General features: G+C 38.7%; 1 protein-coding gene across 9 annotated transcripts in view; it reads right to left on the bottom strand.

The window, feature by feature from the left end:
* LOC114662269 (killer cell lectin-like receptor subfamily B member 1B allele B) overlaps positions 1-23,193 on the bottom strand; it is a 192,844-nt gene that overhangs the window by 82,752 nt on the left and 86,899 nt on the right. For 8 of the 9 annotated variants that reach the window (XR_007936405.1, XR_007936404.1, XR_007936409.1 and 5 more), the window contains 2 exons: positions 5,244-5,342; positions 369-514 (listed from right to left, as the gene is read on the bottom strand). Coding sequence is in view for 4 of the 9 variants with exons in the window: in XM_051934622.1 (XP_051790582.1) it covers positions 369-514; positions 5,244-5,342 (245 nt within the window). In the remaining 5 variants the exon portion in view is untranslated. The remainder of the gene's footprint in view (positions 1-368; positions 515-5,243; positions 5,343-23,193) is intronic. The other variant, XR_007936407.1, reaches the window with a different exon arrangement.

Here is a 23,193-nt window from a genome sequence, read left to right on the forward strand (position 1 = left end):
GAAAGTGAAGAGAAAAAAGTGAAGGACTGAGAATTATTCCTCCATTTTAGCCTTCAAATCATTTGGATGATGTCCTTAAAAAGGGGAAGAAAGTCGAAGAAATGAGAATGGCCGGACATGGCAGAGTTAAAGCACCAATAAGCCATGAAATTAAATTATTGGCAAGAATTGGTTTCTAATTAAGCCACCGGGTTGTAACAAAAACCTGCAGCTATTTCGGCCCTCCAGGACTGTGATTGAGGACCCCTGTTCTAAACCAAACAATTTGGTAAAAGTAGTTATGAATACAAATATATGGAATTTAACAAAATGTTATAAAGTATACTATTAAAAACTGTTAAAGCTGAGAACTTATTGTCCCTACTCACCAGTTCCTCTTGGTCTTCCACCACGATGAGTTGAGCCCCCCGTGAGATGCAGTCCTCCTCACTCAAAGTCCATGTTGTTTTGTTGGTTGAAAAGTAGTAACACTTCTCTCTGTGCAGCACCCACCACTCAGGACAGGGTTGAATGGCTAATCCAACAAAACACAGAAAATAATATTTAAAAAATTAATAAACCTGTTCACAATGAGACAACAAAATCAAAAAATATGTAGGAATGGTACAATTAAATGGGCAGACATCAGAGCAATGGAATATGGAAAAGCATATCAAACAGGGAGATAGCCTCGGTCCTCTATTATTTATCATACAAATGGATTATATAAGACAATTGCAAGAAAGAACTTAGAAATGTAGTTGTGGGATACTATAAGTGAAATCCAGTACTGACTTATGATCTGATACAGTGCATCCGGAAAGTATTCCCAGCGCATCACTTTTTCTACATTTTGTTATGTTACAGCCTTATTCCAAAATGGATTCAATTAATTTTTTTCCTCAGAATTCTACACACAACACCCCATAATGACAACATGAAAAAGGTTTGAGGTTTTTGCAAATTTATTAAAAATAAAAAAAATTGAGAAAGCACATGTACATAAGTATTCACAGCCTTTGCCATGAAGCTCCAAATTGAGCTCAGGTGCATCCTGTTTCCCCTGATCATCCTTGAGATGTTTCTGCAGCTTCATTGGAGTCCACCTGTGGTAAATTCAGTTGATTGGACATGATTTGGAAAGGCACACACCTGTCTATAGAAGGTCCCACAGTTGACAGTTCATGTCAGAGCACAAACCAAGCATGAAGTCAAAGGAATTGTCTGTAGACCTCCGAGTCTCGAGGCACAAATCTGGGGAAGGTTACAGAAAAATTTCTGCTGCTTTGAAGGTCCCAATGAGTATAGTGGCCTCCATCATCCGTAAGTGGAAGAAGTTCGAAACCACCAGGACTCTTCCTAGAACTGGCTGGCCATCTAAACTGAGCGATCGGGGGAGAAGGGCCTTAGTCAGGGAGGTGACCAAGAACCCGATGGTCACTCTGTCAGAGCTCCAGAGGTCCTCTGTGGAGATAGGAGAACCTTCTAGAAGGACAACCATCTCTGCAGCAATCCACCAATCAGGCCTGTATGGTAGAGTGGCCAGACGGAAGCCACTCCTTAGTAAAAGGCACATGGCAGCCCACCTGGAGTTTGCCAAAAGGCACCTGAAGGACTCTCAGACCATGGGAAAGAAAATTCTCTGGTCTGATGAGACAAAGATTGAACTCTTTGGTGTGAATGCCAGGCGTTGTCATTATGGGGTGTTGTGTGTAGAATTCTGAGGAAAAAAATGAATTGAATCCATTTTGGAATAAGGCTGTAACATAACAAAATGTGGAAAAAGTGATGCGCTGTGAATACTTTCCGGGTGCACTGTATATGCGGATGATACAACATTAATTGCAAAGGAAATTAATAACACGGAAGAGAAAGCTAGAGGGTGTAAAAGACAACATGGGGTAGCTGGCATCCCAGCTGGGATGGATGGTTCCTTACCGGGCCAGCAAGTCTTTTTGGTGGACGGCATCCCGAGCAGGGTGGTTAGTGACTGTAATCGTTATAATTGATAAACGGGGAAGAATACTTCCCAGGGTCATGTGCTTCCCCATTACACTGGGTGGTGACATCACTCTGGCCTGTATCCTGTTTGGACACCCACAGGGCAGCATGGGAGTTGTAGTTGTGATGGGTAGCCCTGCTGGGATCCTCTGGTGATGCTAGGGGGAGCTTCTGTAGGCTTCTCTCTTGTCATGTGGGAGGTTTGGCCTGATCCAGAAGTGCTTCCTGCATGCAATGTGATAGCAGCAGAAGTACTGCTGTGTTCGGTATAAAGGAAGCTGCTCCTCTTCGCACGGGGAGTCAGAGTCGGGACGGGAGTCTGACAAAGCTCAACTCGGGGGAGTAGGGAAGGGAAAAGTCACATTGTTGGAGATGTGGAGTGCATTAAGGTATTTGTGGCAATAAATCTATTTCTTGTTTTTTGTGTCCTCTGACACCATAACCCATCATCTCTTGGAGAGGAGAGAAAGCTTTAGATTTGTCAAATAGTTCGATCTCTGGTTTTTGATGGATCTCAACAATTTAGTGTCCCGAAACCGAAAGCATCAATATTTCGATGATGGGTGTGTGTCTGTCTGTGTCACAGTTTCTTGAGGATGGTCTGAAACTAAAATGGCTGGACAGAAAATTACCAAACTTGAAACTCGAGCCTGTTATGAGATGATGATATGCTGATGAGTTTTTGAGCCAAATCATGTAAGAGAAAGAGGCACTCTAGAGGAACCCTCAAATGCCATAATTTTGCAATTAATTATGAATTCTTCTCATCAATTGCTATCGTAATGATCTATTTTACGATCAGAAAGATCAGCATCTGAGTGGTAAATAATTACTGAAAAGTTAGAAAATAGTTTGTGTAACTTGGTTCCTAGGGCACAAAGCCTACTGACGCTCATGTTCGAATTTTTTACCATCTAGAATGGAGTCTGTGCTGATGTGTGGGGGGTTTTGGGTACTGCGCCGCCCTCTAGTGGTTCACAATGTGAACGATACAATAATAAATGTACTGAAAAGTAAAGGGAAGAACAAGATAGAAACAACAAATGTGGATATCCATAGATGGAAAACAACAACAAAACGTGTCAGTGTGCGAGTACCTTGGGGTAATCATAAGTGACGATAGAAAGACGAATGAAGAAATCGGAAACAGAATAAACAAGGCAAATAAAGAATTCTGTCAAATTAATAACACCTAATTAGGAAAGGAGGAATTAAATATAAAGGCGAAGATACATCTATATAAAATGATATTTGTACCACCTATATTGTAACGTGCAGGATCTTGGGCAATACAGGATAAACAAAGATCTAAAATAACGGCAGTAAGAAATGAAGTATTTGAGATGAGAGGCTGGTAGAACAAAAAGAGACAGGAGAAGAAATAAAAGAATTAGTGAAGAACTGGAAACGCAGCCACATGTGGAAACAATAGAAATAAAACCACTAACAGTTATGTCCATACAGTGGTACGAATGTACAGTGAGGATGAGGGAAACAAGGTGTCCCAAAAAGGTGTTTGAGATGAAAGGTAAAGGAAAGGGAAAGACCTAAGAAGGTATGGGAAGACACGATCAAAGAAGCAGCCAGAAAGAGAAAGGGGTTACCAAGGAACAAGTGGACCTCAAAAATGAGAAGGCTAATAAAGAAGAGACACACAAGCAACCAAAATGGATGTGATGGAACCAGGATAACTGAGACTTATTAACATATTTAAATAGGATTATTGCTAATATTAATAAATGGTGCTTGTGTTTCCATTATATGATTTTGTAAATAAACATTATAAAACAATAAGCTTTAAAAAGAGGTGCATTACATCCATCTAACAATTTTCAGAACCCACTTAATGGTCAAATTAACCTGGGAGAATGGCCCAGAAAGTAGAAACAAGCCCTGGATGGGACACCAGTCCAATACAAAGTGAAATTCCATCCATCCATCCATTATCCAACCTGCTGTATCCTAACTACAGGGTCATGGGGGTCTGCTGGAGCCAATCCCAGCCAACACAGGGTGCAAGGCAGGAAACAAACACAGGGCAGGGCGCCAGCCCCCCGCAGGGCACACACACACCAAGCACATACTAGGCACAATTTAGGATTGCCAATCCTCCTAACCTGCATGACTTTGGACTGTGGGAGGAAACCCACGTAGACACGGGGAGAACATGCAAACTCCACGCAGGGAGGACCCGGGAAGCGAACCTGGGTCTCCTAACTGTGAGGCAGCAGCGCTACCACTGCGCCACCGTGCTGCCCGCCAAAGTGAAATTTTAACTCCTAATTGCTCTGACACACACCAATATTTTGGGATTAAGTGGTAAAATTGGAGTACCCAGAAAAAGTCAAGTTAAAGAACAAACAAACACCATGAAGTCAGGGTTCAGACCCAGTGGAGTGACAGCTCTGGACAACAGCGCCACCTACTGTGCCACCTGGGTAGGTTAGACTTTAAATTGGAAGGTAAAAGTGGTTATGATGAAGAATACTGCAGTTATAATGTAGTACTAGGGTGTTGTACCGTGTTAGCCATTATGAATGTAGAGAAAAGCCAAGCAAATTGATGATTACAATCTCGCCTGAAGAAGGGGCCTGAGTTGCCTCGAAAGCTTGCATATTGTAATCTTTTTAGTTAGCCAATAAAAGGTGTCATTTTGCTTGGCTTTTCTCTACATTCGTAATGGCTAACACGGTACAACACCCTAGTACTGCAGTTATAATGAATAGACACTAGATGGCAGCATAGAAAAAAGAAAAGTAACGGATAGTTAAAAGAGTAAATTGAAATCAGTACAGTAATCTCATTATGGAGAGTGAGAGGTAGAGAATAAAGGAGGAGTGACAAGACTCAGGACAGTGTTTTAGGTGACAATGAAAGGTTTGTTTTGTGTAGTCTTTGTAATGCAATTTATGTACAGTATGTGTTTATGCAATTAATAATAACGATCAATGTTCTGCTCATGTCAGAGTGAGTTTTCTGGTTTTATGGAACATCTAAAAGACATAAAGTTTAAGTTAGTTGACTTATTTAGATGAACAAGTGTGCGTGTGTGTGTGTGTGGCATGAACTTCCAGGACAAGAGACAGACTTCTTCTGTCTGCTCGGCCTGTGGTCCGCTTTTCCTCAGGGCTACTTTAAATGCATTGTACTTCCAGATGAACCCTCCTTAAGGTTAGGTAAATGAAGTCTGAGAACTGAAAGTTGTTGGAAAAGTCGTACAAATTAACAGAACTGGAAAAAAAAGAAATTACTGTGAGACTTACTTTTCAGTGCCAGAACTACAATTGAAGCTCCTGCTGCCAATATGAGACACACGGAAAGGACGATTGCAACAGGCAGGATCAGGTGTCCGAATCGCTCTTCTGTGATACAAACAAACAAAAGAGCAAATAGAAGAAAAAATCTGAATTAGCGAAAGACGAAGATTAGGGAGTGGGAGGAGTTATCTGACTCGGCTCAAGTAAACCAAGTGACAAACACGTGCAATCCAATTGGCTGTCCAGCGGAGCTCCTGAACCCCCAACAGGCCCCCCTCATTGGTCCTCAGATAACGGGACACTCACACAGTGCGTGATCTCCATATAGAAAGGGATGACTCGGGTTTGCTAATGAGGTCTGAACTGGCGGTGCGCATAAATGAACTAAACGGGGCGGATAAATATCGGTGCGGAGAAACGTAACGCAGGAAAGACGCTTGATGTTCATTTCACATTCGGACTTTGAGGCTTCATATCTCTGAAATGAAAACAGCACTGTCATTAACACCAACTACGGAAAAATTCACCTCTTCCTACAATGTGTTTACAAGTGTTCCTTTTTTTCAAAAATGTCCCTATTCTTTGTAAAAATCAAAAATAGCTCTCAAAAGTCCGAAATTGGTCTCTAATGGATACAAAATACACGTAAAATTGGCAAGAATGTGTGGAATACTACTTGTGAATTTTGTGAGAGCCTTTACATTTTTTGTGAATGTTACTGATTATTTTTAAGTTTATTTAAATATATACTTATATGTTTTTTAAGTCCAAAATCTGTCCGAAAATGGGTGCAAAGTACACATAAAGTTGGCACCAATGTGTAGAGTACTGCTTGTGAAATTTGTGACAGCCTTTACACTTTTTGTGGGCATTACTAATTATTTTTAAATATTTTTTAAGTTTATTTAAACATAAATTTTGTTTGTTAAGTCCGAAATACGTCCGAAAATGGGTGCAAAATATACATAGATTCATCACCAATTTATAGAATAATATCTGTGAATTTTGTGACAGCATTTACATTTCTTGTGACCGTTACTGATTATTTTTAAATGTTTTTAAGCTTATTGAAATGTGTTTTTATATGTTTTTTAAGTTCAAAATCTGTCCAAAAATGGGTGCAAAATATACATAAAATCCTCACCAATTTATAGAATACTACTGGTGAAGTTTTGTGACAGCCTTTATTTTTTCTGTGAACGTTACTGATTATTTTTAAATATTTTTTTTAAATAACGCATATCTTACACCGATGTAAAGTCAAAAAACAAACATTAATCTAAAATGAATTTTTTTGAACATTAATGCCTAATGTGAATTTTACAACTCATATTTTGCCTTTTTATTTCATCAAAGACTATTGAATTGTCAAAGAGATATTTCTAAATATTTCTAAATTTCCATAAATGTATTCATCACATTGATGTATTTTTATGAATGCAGAATATACAGTTAGGTCCATAAATATTTGGACAGAGACAACTTTTTTCTCATTTTGGTTCTGTACATTACCACAATGAATTTTAAATGAAACAACTCCGATGCAGTTGAAGTGCAGACTTTCAGCTTTAATTCAGTGGGGTGAACAAAACGATTGCATAAAAATGTGAGGCAACTAAAGCATTTTTTAACACAATCCCTTCATTTCAGTGGCTCAAAAGTAATTGGACAAATTAAATAACTGGAAATAAAATGTTCATTTCTAATACTTGGTAGAAATCCCTTTGCTGGCAATGACAGCCTGAAGTCTTAAACTCATGGACATCACCAGATGTTGGGTTTCCTCCTTTTGAATGCTCTGCCAGGCCTTTACTGCAGCGGCTTTCAGTTGCTGTTTGTTTGTGGGCCTTTCTGTCTGAAGTTTAGTCTTCAACAAGTGAAATGCCTGCTCAATTGGGTTGCCCTAATTATACATTCACATATGCAGCCCTAGAAACCAGACTAAACATTAAAAATATCATTATAAGTATTCTTTAATTCCATTTAAGAAAGCAATTAATGAAAGGCATCATACAAAGCACAAGACGCATACAGTGCAGTTTGAAGTCACTTCATCAATGAATGACCTGTTTTTGTATCTTGATAAGTTCTAAGATCCTACCTGGAAGCTGCGGACGGGTGTGAGGTGGTGGTCCAGAGGGATCGGCCACTTCGAAGTGTATTCTGCTTGTTTTGGCTGCCATATCAGACCACTAGCTGTTTGCACGTCAGGTGGGGCTCCTTTCAGTGAGGTTACATACATTCATGAAGTGCGTCTTGAACAACCAGTGCAGGAAATGCGGTCAGGTTTGTGTGAAGCAGCTTGAGCATTTTAAACACTTAGTGCATCCAAGGCTCCCACGTTTATATGTGTGTGTGTGTGTGTTTATGGGTATTGCCTAATGGAAATAGTACAATAAGAGCACACTAAAGTTTTATTTGACTTGAAGATATCTCAAATAGAAGAAGAGGAATGGATGTGTCCATTATGGGAGCTAAGAAGTCAAAGTTAAAGCGAACTTAACTGTCATTTCAACCATATACAAGTATACGGACTGACAAAATTGCGAAGCTCAGGGTCCACAGTGCAACAACATGACAAATAAAAAATTCAAATTAAATTAAAATTAGAACTAAGATTTAAAAATTTTTAAATTAAAATTAAGATTTAAAATTAAAATTTAAAACACAAACAAGACAAGACATTGTGCAAAGACAAGACAAAGAAGTAGCAGCAATGTTGACGTGTATAGTAAGCAATATGAAGATTGATGCAATGTATGGTATTATGCAACTAGATACATAAATATAGTCAATAAATATATAATATAATAAATAAATAATAGATATAGATAATGGGCGGCACGGTGGCACAGTGGTAGCGCTGGTGCCTCGCAGTAAGGAGACCCGGGTTCGCTTCCCAGGTCCTCCCTGCATGGAGTTTGCATGTTCTCCCCGTGTCTGCGTGGGTTTCCTCCCACAGTCCAAAGACATGCAGGTTAGATGCATTGGCGATTCTAAATTGGCCCTAGTGTGTGCTTGGTGTGTTTGTGTGTGTCCTGCGGTGGGTTGGCACCCTGCCCGGGATTGGTTCCCTGTCTTGTGCCCTGTGTTGGCTGGGATTGGCTCCAGCAGACCCCCGTGACCCTGTGTTCGGATTCAGCTGGTTGGAAAATGGATGGATGGATATAGATAATACAGAAATTATCAGTGGATGATAATAGTTGTTTAAGACGTGTAAACAATGACAGGTCAGAATGTTTCACAGCAGAAGGATATAGGTAGATATAAGGTTTGCAAAAAATAAAAACTTCCGAAGAGATTACAAATAACCAGCAACATGAATTCAGTGTATTAACAACATCACAAAAATGATCACATTGTGTTACAATGAAAAAGAACAAAAAGAAAAAGAATTCAGGTATATCCTCAACTATTCCAAGCAGAATGTTATCTATTTAATGGTGTTTTGTCCAAATTGATATTTATGTTTATCCACCCTCCAAAGTCACTTTGGGGTCCACATCAGTGACAGGCTGGCCTGGTCAAGTAGCACACAGGAACTACAGAAGAAAGGTTTTTATTTGCATTCTTTTAATGTGGGTAATGACTTCCTGCACATGTTCTACAAATGTGTGACAGCCAGTGTGGTGTGCTGGCCTGATAATATCACTTCAAGAGGGGCCACCAAGGCAACCAGCAGATTGATAAAGCACGTTCTGTTATTAGATGCCCTTTGCACTAATTGGAGGTAGCGGTGGAAGAGATGATGAAGCCAATACTGACTGCCATTATGAGTAATGCTGCACGTCCTCTGTCTGACACACAAGCACTGAGAACTTGTAGGCAGCAAATAATTCAACCTAGACGTGTCAAGAAAAGCTACTGGGGCTACTTCATACTTCTACACCACCTTATAATGCTTGATTGGGACAGCTTTTTTATCATTAGCCAAGTCGGACATTTTCTTGTTTTTAGTAATGCATGTGTATATTTGAGAGGGGGCTGATTGTTATATTTCTTGAGCTAAATATCCCCCACAAGACAAATAAAGATCTATCTATCTATCTATCTATCTATCTATCTATCTATCTATCTATCTATCTATCTATCTATCTATCTATCTATCTATCTATCTATCTATCTATCTATCTATCTATCTATCTATCTATTGTGGTTCAGTCTTTGAACTGACAGAACTTACTGGTAAAATTTTGGAGCTATTGTTCTTGAAACCAGTTTATCACTACCCCCTGGTTTGGCTGCTCTTAGATAAAAAATCAATCTATATGACAGATAGATATACATTTTGGTATAGATAGATAGATAGATAGATCATATGCTGCTAGTGTGTATCAAAAATGTTCTTTTCTGAGGTACCTATCCAATGACAATGAAATATACAAAGGGTTTAACAGACATCCATCCATCCATTATCCAACCCGCTATATCCTAACTACAGTGTCATGGGGTCTGCTGGAGCCAATCCCAGCCAACACAGGGCGCAAGGCAGGAAACCCGCAGCTTTAACAGACAAGTTTAATAAATGAGTAAATTTAATATTCAGACATTTCATCTCATTAAATATTTTTGTCTTAAAAAAAATATAACCTGCCATGCTTGATGGTGCACTAAGTAACAGGCATGGAGATGGGAGAGGCCGATTGAGATTCAACATACGGGCATATTTACTGTTTGACTAAATACAAGCAATCACTTAATCCTGGTGCACTTTAGCAAATTCCTACACTGGCTGTAGCTACGCACAATGCCTTGAAAACTGATGTGTGTCCATGTCTTCATGGTCTCCTCAGCTTCTCTGCAGCAGTCACACTCCACTTGTTGCTACAGCTGCGCAGCATCTCTTCGATCTTCTTTCTAGCAAGTCAGGCAGTCAGTGTCATGAATGTGGGCTTTAACATCCTGAGGTTCACATAGGTAGATAGATATGAATTTTAGTATAGTAGGCAGGATCAGACAGACAGACAGACAGATAGATAGGAATTTTAGTATAGTAGGCAGGATAAGATAGATAGATAGATAGATAGATAGATAGATAGATAGATAGATAGATAGATAGATAGATAGATAGATAGATAGATAGATAGATAGATAGATAGATAGATAGATAGATCACAAGGCATAATACTGTACATATCTTAAATTAAAATGAACTTGTAACCCTTCACTAACTTGTCTTCACATAAGAATGTGAATATTTATACATTTTGCTTTTCCCATCTCAGACCGGATACCAAAAAGGAGGAAAGGCCCTGCATGAGACCAAATGACTGAGAAAATACAAAGCTATTTATAAACTGCTTTATTGAAATTGACTTTAAAACTGAAGCACAAATGCAAAGATGCCTGCGTGATATGCGTTAACCCAGAGAGGGCACACCTTCATTTTTTGAAAGGCGTGTGAAGCCCATGCTGCCTAAAGCCTCTCTGTGTGTCCAGTAAGACAATTAAAGCAAATGTCAGTCTGAAGGGGTCTTCTTGCTTTTTGTAGTTCTAAGAAATGCATTTAAAAGGAGGAATCTCTTTGTCACCACACCTGGAAGCTAAAGTAGCACCAAATTGTACAAGAAAACATCAAAGCTAAGTGGTGTGAATAAGAATGCAGTTGGCTTGTAGGCAAAAAGATACACAAAGAAAACTGTGATACTGCATAGACAGGGAAGCACAAGTATACTGCAGGAATTAAATGAATGAGAAGATGTCAGTTGTTTTCTGTGGCACATTTCACAGCTGTGTAAAACCTGCTGCTGCTCTGCTGCTCACACCATCTTCAGTAATGGATGTCTGTGCAGAAAGTATGGAAGACTTGATATTCCAGGCAGCACTGGGTATGCCAAGGTTATTGAGCAGCATGGGTTCCTTTAAAAAGTCTAAATCCTTGAACTGAGCCTGACTTTGTGACTGTAGTGTCGTCGTTATACATCATAATAATGTACCTGCTGTGGACTTAAAATAAGAGAAATCACCAGGGTTAAATAAACTTTGATGCTGAACTGATGCACATGGCCTGCAGTGCTGCTTAGTTATGCTGTGGTATTCATATGATGTTCAGCTGGCATTAAAATGACTCACGTGTGCCAACAAGATACAGACATGGACAAATTTGTTGGTACCTCTCCTTGTAACAAGAAGAAACTTGAAATTGACAAAAGTCATTGGCACCCTTCATTATTTATTCCATATTCAACAAAAATCAGACTTGGCCTTAGAATTTGGATTCAATAGAATATTTCATGTTAACAACACAAATGAAAATGGCATGGACAAAAATGATAGGACCCTTAACCTCATGTTTTGTTGCATAACTTTTAGAGTTTGTAATCACTGAACACAGGTGATTCCTGGAGCTCTCCTTGAGATTTCACATGTCGTGTATCCCACTCATCCTGAGCAAACCGCTCCAGCTGGGCCAGGTTTAAAGAGATCTTCTCCAGACTGTAGATCTTTAGATGTAGATGTTCCTTAGGATTCAAATCAGGGCTCACAGAAGGCCACTTCAGAATAGTCCAATGTTTTATTCTTAGCCATTCTTGGGAGCTTTTAGCTGTGTGTTTCGGCTCCTTATCCTGTTGGAGGCTCCATGAGCTGCGACTGAAACAGAGCTTTCTGACACTGGGCAGGACGTTTCACTCCAGAATATCTTGACGGCCTTGAGATTTCATTGGTATCTACAGGCCTCTTTGTCCAGGCCTGCTCTTTTACTCTAATTGCCTGGTCGGGAGGAAGTGCTGAACTTGAGTACCTAAAAGTGTGGTAAGAATTTGGAATATAAGACTGGAAATGTCTACATAATAAAGAATACAAATGACAACACCACAGAACAGGATCATCAAGCAGTTTAATAGTGTCTGAGATAAAAGCACTGAACATTTAACTAAAAACAAAACTAATAAATGTATTAAATAACTAAAATAACACAACCAAATTGCTGATTTCAAATACCAAGTCTAGCATCAAAACAAAGATATATCAAACACCAAAAGCTTTTTCAGTATATTATATTAATAATAAATTAAGCTGCAATCCCCCATTCCCTTGGCCTCTGCCCTGCTCAGCAGACCCACAACTAACTCTTACGCCTGGGCTCAGGCTAGGACTAAAAGACTTTTCCAGTGATCTGAATGTAAGCCTCACCATGCTGCAAAGTGCATAGGCCTCCATCCTGACACAGTGAGGGTCTCTTTATTAACTTACAGTACAGCCACATTCTGATCAGACTGTTGATGACAGTGAGGAACAGACCTTAAAACAGATTACATGTGTACAACTGGACAAAAAATACACAGATGAAAGAAGAGAAACAGCTGGCCTGACCACATTTATATTATGCTACCTTAAAGAAAATGCCAGTGCCGTTATGTTCATTTAAACTGAAGGATATCTGAGTCAGAGTGACATCTTCTATAGTTCTTATCTGCCTGATGGACCTGCCAATGGCCTCTCCATCCCCACGTCTACAGCATTTTGACATTATGTCTCATTCATTTGGGACGGCATGGTGGTGCAGTGGTAGCGCTGCTGCCTCACAGTAAGGAGACTTGGTTTCGCTTCCCGGATCCTCCCTGCGTGGAGTTTGCATGTTCTCCCCGTGTCTGCATGGGTTTCCTCCCACAGTCCAAAGACACGCAGGTTAGGTGCATTGGTGGTCCTAAATTGTCCCTAGTGTGTGTGTGTGTGTGCCCTGCACTGGACTGGCGCCCTTCCCGGGTATTTGTTCCTGCCTTGCGCCCTTTACTGGCTACGATTGGCTCCAGCAGACCCCCGTGACCCTGTGTTAGGATATAGTGGGTTGGGAAATGAATGACTGACTGACTGACTGTCTCATTCATTTGATTCTCTTGAACAAAAATAAGGTAAGTGAGTTGGAGTTGTATGTAGCAGAGCATAATTATGATATTATAGCAATAACGGAAAACTGGCTAAATAACAAAGATGGGGATGAGTGTAACATAGAGGGATACACATTTTTTAGGAAGGATAGACAGAACAGAAAAGGAGGTGGGCTTGCTGTTTTTGCCAAACAGGATTTAAATGTAAGTCCTCTTCAATTGGATGATGAGCCCCATCTTAGTGAGGACATGTGGCTTCGCCTGGAAAATATTAGGGAAAGAGGTCTTATTTTAGGAGTGTGTTATAGACCACCCAATAATTTCAACACACATCTTTTTAGTAATATCAAAAAGGCAAGTTTACAGGGAGATATTACAGTCATGGGAGCTTTAATTATCCAAATATTAACTGGGATAACCTTGCAGATGGAGGAGCACAAGAGCAGGAGTTTTTAGAAGTAATCAGTGACTGTTTTCTAACACAGCATGTTAAAGCACCAACAAGGGGTGAAGCCTGTCTGGATTTAGTATTTTGTAATAATCAGGATAGAATTGGGGGTGTAAAGGTGATTGAACCACTAGGGTCAAGTGACCATAATATAATACAATTCTCGGTATTTTGTAAGAGTGCAGATGCAAAGACTAAAATTGTTAAGTTGAACTTTGGTATGGCTAATTTTGAGCAGATGCGACAAAGTCTAAGTAGGATACACTGGGATAAGCTTTTAAGTGTGGAGACAGTCGAGGAGCAGTGTGGAACAGGTTTAAAAATGTTTTACATTTAATGCAGGACAGATACAGACCTAAATTTGTAATTAATAAGAAATTAAACAAAAACCCATGGTGGATTAATAAAGATTTAAAAAAGAAGTTGCAAAGGAAAAAACTGCTTTATAAGGCATATAAGGCTAATGACTGCAAAGTGAATCGTAGAGCGTATGAGAACATGAGGGCAACCATTAAGAAGGATATCAGGGAGGCTAAAAGACAGTTGGAGAGGAATATAGCAGATAAGGCGAAAGACAACCCTAAGAGATTCTTTCAGTATTTTAGTAGTAAAAGAACAGTCAAGGAGGAGGTCAAGTGCATCAGAAATAATAAAGGGGAATTAAAAGATACAGACAGTGAAATAGCGGATGCCCTAAACTTACATTTTTCTGAGGTATTTACAAGTGAGCAAGTGGATAACCTCCCAGAGGTAACAGGGACTAGTAAGGAGGTACTGAGGGATTTGGAAATTGTAGAGGGAGAAGAGCTGCTCAGATTAAATAAGCTGAAATCAAACAAATCACCAGGACCAGATAATATTTACCCTCGAGTTCTTAAGGATGCTAGCAAGTACAGATATAAACCCTTGACACATATTTTTAGGAAGTCACTGCACACTGGAGAGATTCTGAAGGATGGGAAAATTGCAAATATCATTTCATTATATACTGTAAAAAGGGTGACCGGGCAGATCCAAGCAACTATAGGCCAGTAAGCTTAACATGCATCACAGGAAAATTAATGGAAGCAATTATTAAGGATAAGATTGAGCAACACCTGGCAAGGACAGGACAGTCACCATGGGTTCTGAAGAGGGAGGTCGTGTTTTACTAACATGCTGGAATTCTATGAGGAGGCAACAAAAGGATATGATCAAAGTGGAGCTTATGATATTATTTATCTGGACTTTCAGAAAGCATTTGATAAAGTGCCACATGAGAGGTTGGGCATCAAATTAAAAGAATTGGGAGTTCAGGGTGGTTTTTAGATGGGTGCAGAATTGGCTCAGACACAGGAAGCAGAGGGCGATGGTGCGAGGAGCCTCATCAGAACTGGCCAATGTTAAGAGTGGTGTTCCACAGGGGTCAGTACTAGGGCCGCTGCTATTTTTAATATATATACTGTAAATGATTTAGATAGGAATATAAGTAACAAGCTGGTTACGTTTGCAGATGATACCAAGATAGGTGGATTAGCAGATAATGTGGAATCCGTTATATCATTGCATAAGGACTTGGATAGCATACAGGCTTGGGCAGATTTATGGCAGATGAAATTTAATGCCAGTAAATGTAAAGAATGACACATAGGAAATAAAAATGTTAGGTTTGAATACACAATGGGCAGTCAGAAAATCGAGAGTCCACCTTATGAGAAGGATTTAGGAGTCATAGTGGACTCTAAGCTATCGACTTCCCGACAGTGTTCAGAAGCCATAAAGAAGGCTAACAGAGTGTTAGGTTATATAGAGCGATATGTGGAGTACAAGACCAAGGAGGTTCTGCTCAATCTTTATAATGCACTGGTGAGGCCTCATCTTGAGTACTGTGTACAGTTTTGGTCTCCAGGCTACAAAAAGGACATAGCAGCACTAGAAAAGGTCCAGAGAAGAGCGACTAGGATGATTCCAGGGCTACAGGGGTTGAATTATGAGGAAAGATTAAAAGAACTGAGCCTTTATAGTTTAAGCAAAAGATGATTAAGAGGAGACCTGGCTGAAGTGTTTAAAATTCTGAAGGGAATTAGTACAGTGGATCGAGACTGTTATTTTAAAAAGAATTCATCAAGAACACGGGGACACAGTTGGAAACTTATTAAGGGTAAATTTAGCACAAACATTAGGAAGTTTTTCTTTACACAAAGAACGATAGACACTTGGAATAAGCTACCAAGTAGTTTGGTAGACAGTAAGACGTTGGGGACATTCCAAACTCGACTTGATGTTTTTTTGGAAGAAATAAGTGAATAAGACTGGTGAGCTTTGTTGGGCTGAATGACCTGTTCTCGTCTAGAGTGTTCTAATGTTCTAATATTACGAAACACTTTCAGAAATTTTAAATTTCAGTGTTAACACATTAAAAATCAAAAAGCCTCACACTGTTACATCAAATCAGTCATTCTAATGCAGTAATTATAGATAAAAATAGGCACACAAAGTTTAAGCAGCACAACCCACATCTTCCTTTCTGTTCATGAGATTTCCTTTCAGCTTTGGGTGATTTCCTCACTGTGTGTTTTTGATAGAGATATTATACCAACTTTGACGGCTACAGTATCTGCCAAAAAGAATAAAATAAAAACGTTAACATACATGAATCTTAAAGTGGCAGGCACCACGGGTTGCACTTTGCACATTGACATATAAAAGGAGAATCTTATTAGAGATATCAAGATAAAAGTGATCCCCAACCCTAGAAAAACTGGTGAAAACCTGTAAAAGCACTGGAAGGTCTGATTAGAGAGGTGAAAATGTAAAGAGAGTGAGCTGAAAATAAAGAGCATGGGAGTGCAAATGAAGCCTGAGTGAAAACAAATTTTATAGTTAACAGCAATGGTCCCTGTGACAGACAGCTAATAGAATAAGTAATAAAATATTTGCTAGCTCTTGTTCTACGTGTTCCTTCAGTGCCTGTCCTCTGTATTCTTTTGTACTGTATGTGAACATCAGTTCACCAATGATCACTTTCCTGCTTCTGAAACTCTCATTATTTTCAAGGCGCCTTTTTCACCTTCTGTCTGGTCTTTGAAGGCGACTCTAATAAACTTGTGTCTTACACCTTTACTAACGTATCTTCACCGGCAAATTCCTGTATTTAACATATATAAATAATTTGAATAAGAATATAAGTAAATAGCTGGATAAGTTTACGATGACACCAAGCTAGGTGAATTGGCAGATAATCTCGAATCCATTGAGTCAATTACAGATGGACTTGGACAGCACACAGGCTTAGGTAGATTTGTGGCAGATGAAATTTAATGTAAAGAATTATATGTAGGAAGTAAAAATGTTATATATGAATGCATAAAAAGGTCTAAAAAAATTGAAAGTACAGCCTATGAGAAGGATTTACAAATTTTAGTGGACTTATCACGATCAACTGCCGGACAGTGTTCAGAAGTCATTAACGAGGCTAACAGTATGTCAGGTTATATAGCGCCTCGATGTGTGGAGTTTCAAGTCCAAGGAAGTTCTGCTGAAGCTTTATAACACACTGGTGAGGCCTCATCTGGAGTCCTGTGGGCAGTTTTGGTCTCCAGGCTATAAAAAGGACATAGCAGCGCCAGAAAAAGTCCAGAGCAGAGTGACTAGGCTGATTCCAGAGGATGAGTTATGTGGAAAGATTAAAAGAGCTGAGCCTTTAAATTTGAGCAAAAGATGATTAAAAGGCAACATGACTGAAGTCTTTAAAATTATGAAGGGAATTAGTCCAGTGGATCAAGACTGTGACTATAAAAGGAGTTCATCAAGAACATGGGACACCGTTGGAAACTTGTTAAATGGTAAATTTCACACAAACAATAAGAATTTTTTGTTTACCTAGAGAACCATAGACACTTGGAATAAGTGACCAAGTAGTGTGTTAGACAGTAAGAGTTTAGGGACCTTCAAAACTCCACTTGATGTTATTTTAGAAGAATTAAGTGAATAGGACTGGCGAGCTTTGTTGGGCTGAATAGCCTGTTCTCGTCCAGATTGATCTACTATTCTAATTTATAACACACTAATTCTTTAGATTGACTCTCTGCATCCATCCATTTTCTAAACCCTCTATCTCTATCATGTTGTCATAGGCAGCCAGAAGCTATGCAGGTAGCACTAATAGCAAGCTGTGAAGTGGAATACAAATCAAACACATGCCATAAAAATGTCAGATGGTTGTTGCACCTTATCAAGTAGCACTAATATCAGGGGAAGCTCCAGCTTTTATAGCAGACGCGTCTCAGGTATTTCATATTTTGAGCAGCAGTTGTAGTCGTGTATTATGGGAGAGATAAGAAATTTCATGTGAAAGCCCTCCAAAGTGGTAGCTGCTCTCAGTTTCACAGATCTGCTATCAAAAGTCTCCTTATATCTTCTAGTACTGTGCAGTTCAGCTCAGCCTGTGGCCATATGAAGGAGGGAATACAAAATATTGTTAGGACAGCAGAAAAGCTGAGTGCACAGTCATCAGTCAAGAAGTTACGTGATACTGAGGCAAGGAATTAAGCAGAAAAACGTTTCAAACCCAGAAATTGTGGAATTTTCTTATTTCAGGAATTCCATTTGGGAAAACAGACCTAGTCTATCAGGATCAGCACTTCTATATGTTACCTAAATCATTTTTTTACCCTAAAGGATAATTCACAATTTATGTCTTTTTATTTTCTTATTGTAGTTGGCAGTAAAAATGCTTTATTCATATTAGTTTAAATCTCTTGTAGCACGTTAAATCTCATATATTATATATTTTATATATATTATACTATATTGTATATGCCTGTGCTTTACTGTAATTTGCTTGTTTTCTTTATTTTCTCAGATTGCATTTCGTCTCACTTATAAGCTGTATGTTATCGTTATGTTGATGTATGTGATATACGCCATGTTGTATTGGAATGCTGTTGGTCCTCATGGTGTATGTTAAGCCAATTTATCAGGTCTGATTCGCTGAATAAAATGATTTGTACGGGTGGGGAGTAAACTGTGTCGTGTTTTAAAGAGCTTTATAATCAAAGATGTACTACCTGTTATTTTTGGTTCGTGTGAGCTACAATGTTTTGATTAAATAAGAGCTCTTAATGAACTTGACTTATATGATACTACATTTTTGTAATTTAATACGAGGGTCATATTGCTAGAAAATGCGATCTAAGTGCACGGCTGAGTAAAAATGATTCTCACGTACCATACAAATTAGTGAGAGGCCATCGATCTACTAGAGAACATAGACATATATAGATAGACGCCACATTCACTGTGTTACCAGTCCACACGATACGTCAGCACGTCTGCCATATTGTGAGTGGCAAAAGTGCTATTTAAACTAATACAGGTAAATGTAAAAAACAATAAAGTTTAAAACAGTATCATTTACATACAACAGATTTTGGCACATATCCATTTATACACTAATAATGACAATTATTAAATAACTAGCAAAATACCCACGCTTCGCAGCGGCGAAGTACTGCTTTAAAATTTTAAATAATAAACTGAGGGAAATTATACCAATAATTATTTGTTAAGGATCTCTTTGTATACCATGTTGTCAGTTCGCCCCTCCGGTTGTAATATGACCAAGTTGTGCGCTGAGCTTACTCTTGAGCATGCAACGTATAGTTGGCCATGTGAAAAGCAAATCAAGAACAGCAAGACCGTGCCAGCTGCGGAGCTCAGCTTGGAGCGAAATGAAGTGAATGAAATGAGGTGAATGGGAGGGGAGATGATCATGTGACTCCAACACCCGCCTTAACTCTCCATCCCTCCACAAACACACAAACACAGTCTCTCGGATCTCAACTCTCCTTTATATGTATAGATAAATGTGTGTATGTATGTATGTATGTGTATGTATGTATGTGTATATGTATATATGTATGTGTGTGTGTATGTATGTGTGTATATGTATGTGTATATATATGTTGATATGTGTATATATATATGTGGATGTGTATATGTATATATATATGTATATATATATATGTATATGTAGATATGCGTATATGTAGATATGTGTATATGTAGATATGTATATATATTTATATATGTTTATGTGTATATATATATGTTTACATAACCTCTTTAACACACTACTTCTTCGCTAATTTTTCAGCATCTTGCAATGTTATAAGAGGTCTAACTTTTGCTATATTTCTTAAGTGAAAAAATGCTGTCCTAGTAATCTGATTAATATGTGATCTATCTATCTATCTATCTATCTATCTATCTATCTATCTATCTATCTATCTATCTATCTATCTATCTATCTATCTATCTATCTATCTATCTATCTATCTATCTATCTATCTATCTATCTATCTATCTATCTATCTATCTATTGTCAGTTCAGCACTCCGGTTGGAATATGACCAAGCCGTGCAAGCTTACTGTTAAGAATGCAACGTATAGTTGTACAGGAGAAAAGCAATCTTGCCTGAAATCAATGGCAACCTTTTGTAGGTCTATGAACTTAATTTAAACTTTAGGTTTACACGGTGCTCTGTTTCCATAGTACCTGCACTCATGAATATATCTGTATGTGTCAGTCGCTGAAATCACCGCGCTTGGCACCGGCGAAGTACTGCTTTTAAATTTTTATTAAGAAGAAAAGAAAACCTTTTTAAATTGAGGTAAAATATACCACTAACAATTTGTTAAGGATCTGTTTTTTTGTGTAGCTGACTTCACACAACCTCTCCGCTGTTTTATAAACAAACGTCATATAAGGTCTTCCTTTTTCGTTGCTTCGCCAACAGAAGCAGCCTTTTTATTTAATCCTGTTTTTACGATTGTTCTGTTTGTATACCAGTTTGTCAGTTCAGCACTCCGGTTGTAATATGACCAAGCCGTGCAAGCACACTCTTGAGAATGCAACGTATAGTTGTACAGGAGAAAAGCAATCTTGCCTGAAATCAATGGCAACCTTTTGTATGTCTATGAACTTAATTTAAACTTTAGGTTTACACGGTGCTCTGTTTCTGAAGTACCTGCACTCATGAATATGTCTGTATGTGTCAGTCGCTGAAATCCCCGCGGTTCGCACCGGCGAAGTTCTGCTTTTAAATTTTTATTAAGAAGAAAAGAAAACCTTTTAAAATTGAGGTAAAATATACCACTAACAGTTTGTTAAGGATCTGTTTTTTTGTGAAGCTGCCTTCACTCGAGTGATCACTTCGAGCTTTAAGCCTGAGAAATCACCCCGTAAATGCACATGTTTAATTGCACATCTGTTAATATGTATGCTTACACAGTATTAAAAGACACTCAACAATTACACAGTATTAAAAGACACTCAACAATTAATGTCATTTACCTTCGTTCCCGCGTTTGACTCGTGCTGTAAATCTCTATCTTGTTTTCACTTCACGTGATTACATAGGAGGCGTAATACGTGATGACGCGATACGTGACTCCGCCTCCTCCATTAGAGTATATGGACAAAAAACAGGTTCCAGTTATGACCATTACGCATAGAATTTCGAAATGAAACCTGCCTAACTTTTGTAAGTAAGCTGTAAGGAATGAGCCTGCCAAATTTCAGCCTTCCACCTACACGGGAAGTTGGAGAATTAGTGATGAGTGAGTGAGTCAGTCAGTCAGTCAGTGAGTCAGTGAGGGCTTTGCCTTTTATTAATTAGTATAGATAATTATTATAATTATTATTATTAAATAATTCCTCCCATATAAGTAACATTTCTCGGTCTGCCTTCTTCCATCTCCAAAATATTTCTAGACTTCGTCCTGTTCTTATGCAACACAGTACTGAAGTATTGGTTAATGCCCGAGTCACCTCACGTATAGATTACTGTAATGCTATTCTATCTAGCATCCCACAAAAACATTACCATCACTTACAACTTCTTCAAAATTCTGCTGCCAGGGTAATAACCTGCTGTTCTAAATCCACTGAACATATTCCACCTATTCTCTCTTAACTTCACTGGCTCCCTGTTAACTACAGAATACAATACTAAATACTGCTCTTAACATTTAAAGCTCTCCACAACCTCACTGATCTCCTCCAGACTTACACTCCTCTCGCTCACTCAGATCCTCATCTGCAGCTCGACTTTCTGTACCGCACATCAAACTCAGTTCTATGGGAACTCGAGCGTCTCTCATAGTGCTCCTCAACTCTGGAGTTCTCTTCCCTCTCATATACATCAGCTCGATTCAATAACACATTTTAAAACTACCCTCAAAACTTATCTTTTCAAACTGGCATACCAATTGTGAATTTTGCACTGTTACTGCCAGTTATCTTTGTTTGTCTTTCTTTTAACAGTGAAATGATACACTCAATGACAAAAATAAAAAATGTATTGTATACAAATTGGCTTAATAATTTCTGAAAACATTTCACTCATTCCTCTCTCAATTTCTCTCTCTCTCTCACACACACATAATGTGGTTACTTAAATATATACTGTACAGGACAGGATCTAAAATGCACGAAACAGAACTGTCTTCCATAGCTTTTTTTGTGTGTTGCCACTCTGTAATTTGAGAGTATTCAGTCTGGCAATATGGTGCAGTATTAGTTTGGTGAAGACAGACAGAACTAAAGGCATGAGCATAAAATGATGATTGTCAATTTCAAACTGTGTTTCCTCAATGTGCTCCTTGAGAAAAACACATCATCTGAACCAATCTCAGCCCGATCAAACTGATTGATCAAAGATACACTGACAGCTTGCCCTAATGTCGACTGTTAGATAACACGCTCAGCTACTTTGACCTCTGTTGTATTTATTGTTGAAATAAATGGACCATGCAATGTAGTCAGTTCTTCCTTAACTTTATTCACACTTCCTCCTTTCCTCTCTCTCCTTTACCTTCCACCCCTTTCCCCACAGCGACCTCTACCTCCTGACTGATTACATCAATATCCCACATATACCCCCTTTTGAAGAAAAAAAAAACAATCATTAATAATATTAAAACATTATAATAAGAGAAAACTGTAATCTCTAATTTTCACAATTATACTAACCAACTAATTAAACTATCCCATTCCTTTATAACTGTTAAGGTAACACGTGTAGCTTCCAAATACTGTAAATCTTTATCTGACATAGTCCTTTGTCCACACCGGAGCCTGTCGCACTCTACCTCTCCGTATATTTGAAAAAGACTGCCCAGGTGTACCAGTAGAAATAGCAGCCGACTGAATTGGACGGGTTGGAACGTATGAATCCTCTGGTTGTGTGTCTGAAGTCCGACTGGATTGTACACCTGTAGCTGGGGCGAGATGAACTGCATTCCAGATCTTGCCATCTGACAACAGGTATGTGGCAGGGCCTTTCTGAGCAATTATCTGATAAGGGCAACTGAATTTGAAGTGATCCTTTTGAACTATGCCCGGCTTCCTAATACGCACAAAACTCCCACAAGTGAAAGAAGGTGATTTTGCTCTGCGACGTATATCTGTATATTTTTTCATTTGTTCTTGTTTCCGTTGTACATGCTGCGCCACAGTAATATGTTGCTTCAAAGTCGAAGTTGGAAGCAGGTCTCTAATGTTTAATTTAGTTATCATTGGGCGACCATGTAAGAGCTCAGCAGGTGACTTTTGTGTTACTGCATGTACAGTAGCACGATATATCTGTAAAAATTCAGTAACAAATGACTTCCAAGGCTTTCCTTCAATATTTGC

The sequence above is a fragment of the Erpetoichthys calabaricus genome, chromosome 12 (genome assembly GCF_900747795.2).
Source record: "Erpetoichthys calabaricus chromosome 12, fErpCal1.3, whole genome shotgun sequence".
NCBI lineage: Eukaryota > Metazoa > Chordata > Cladistia > Polypteriformes > Polypteridae > Erpetoichthys > Erpetoichthys calabaricus.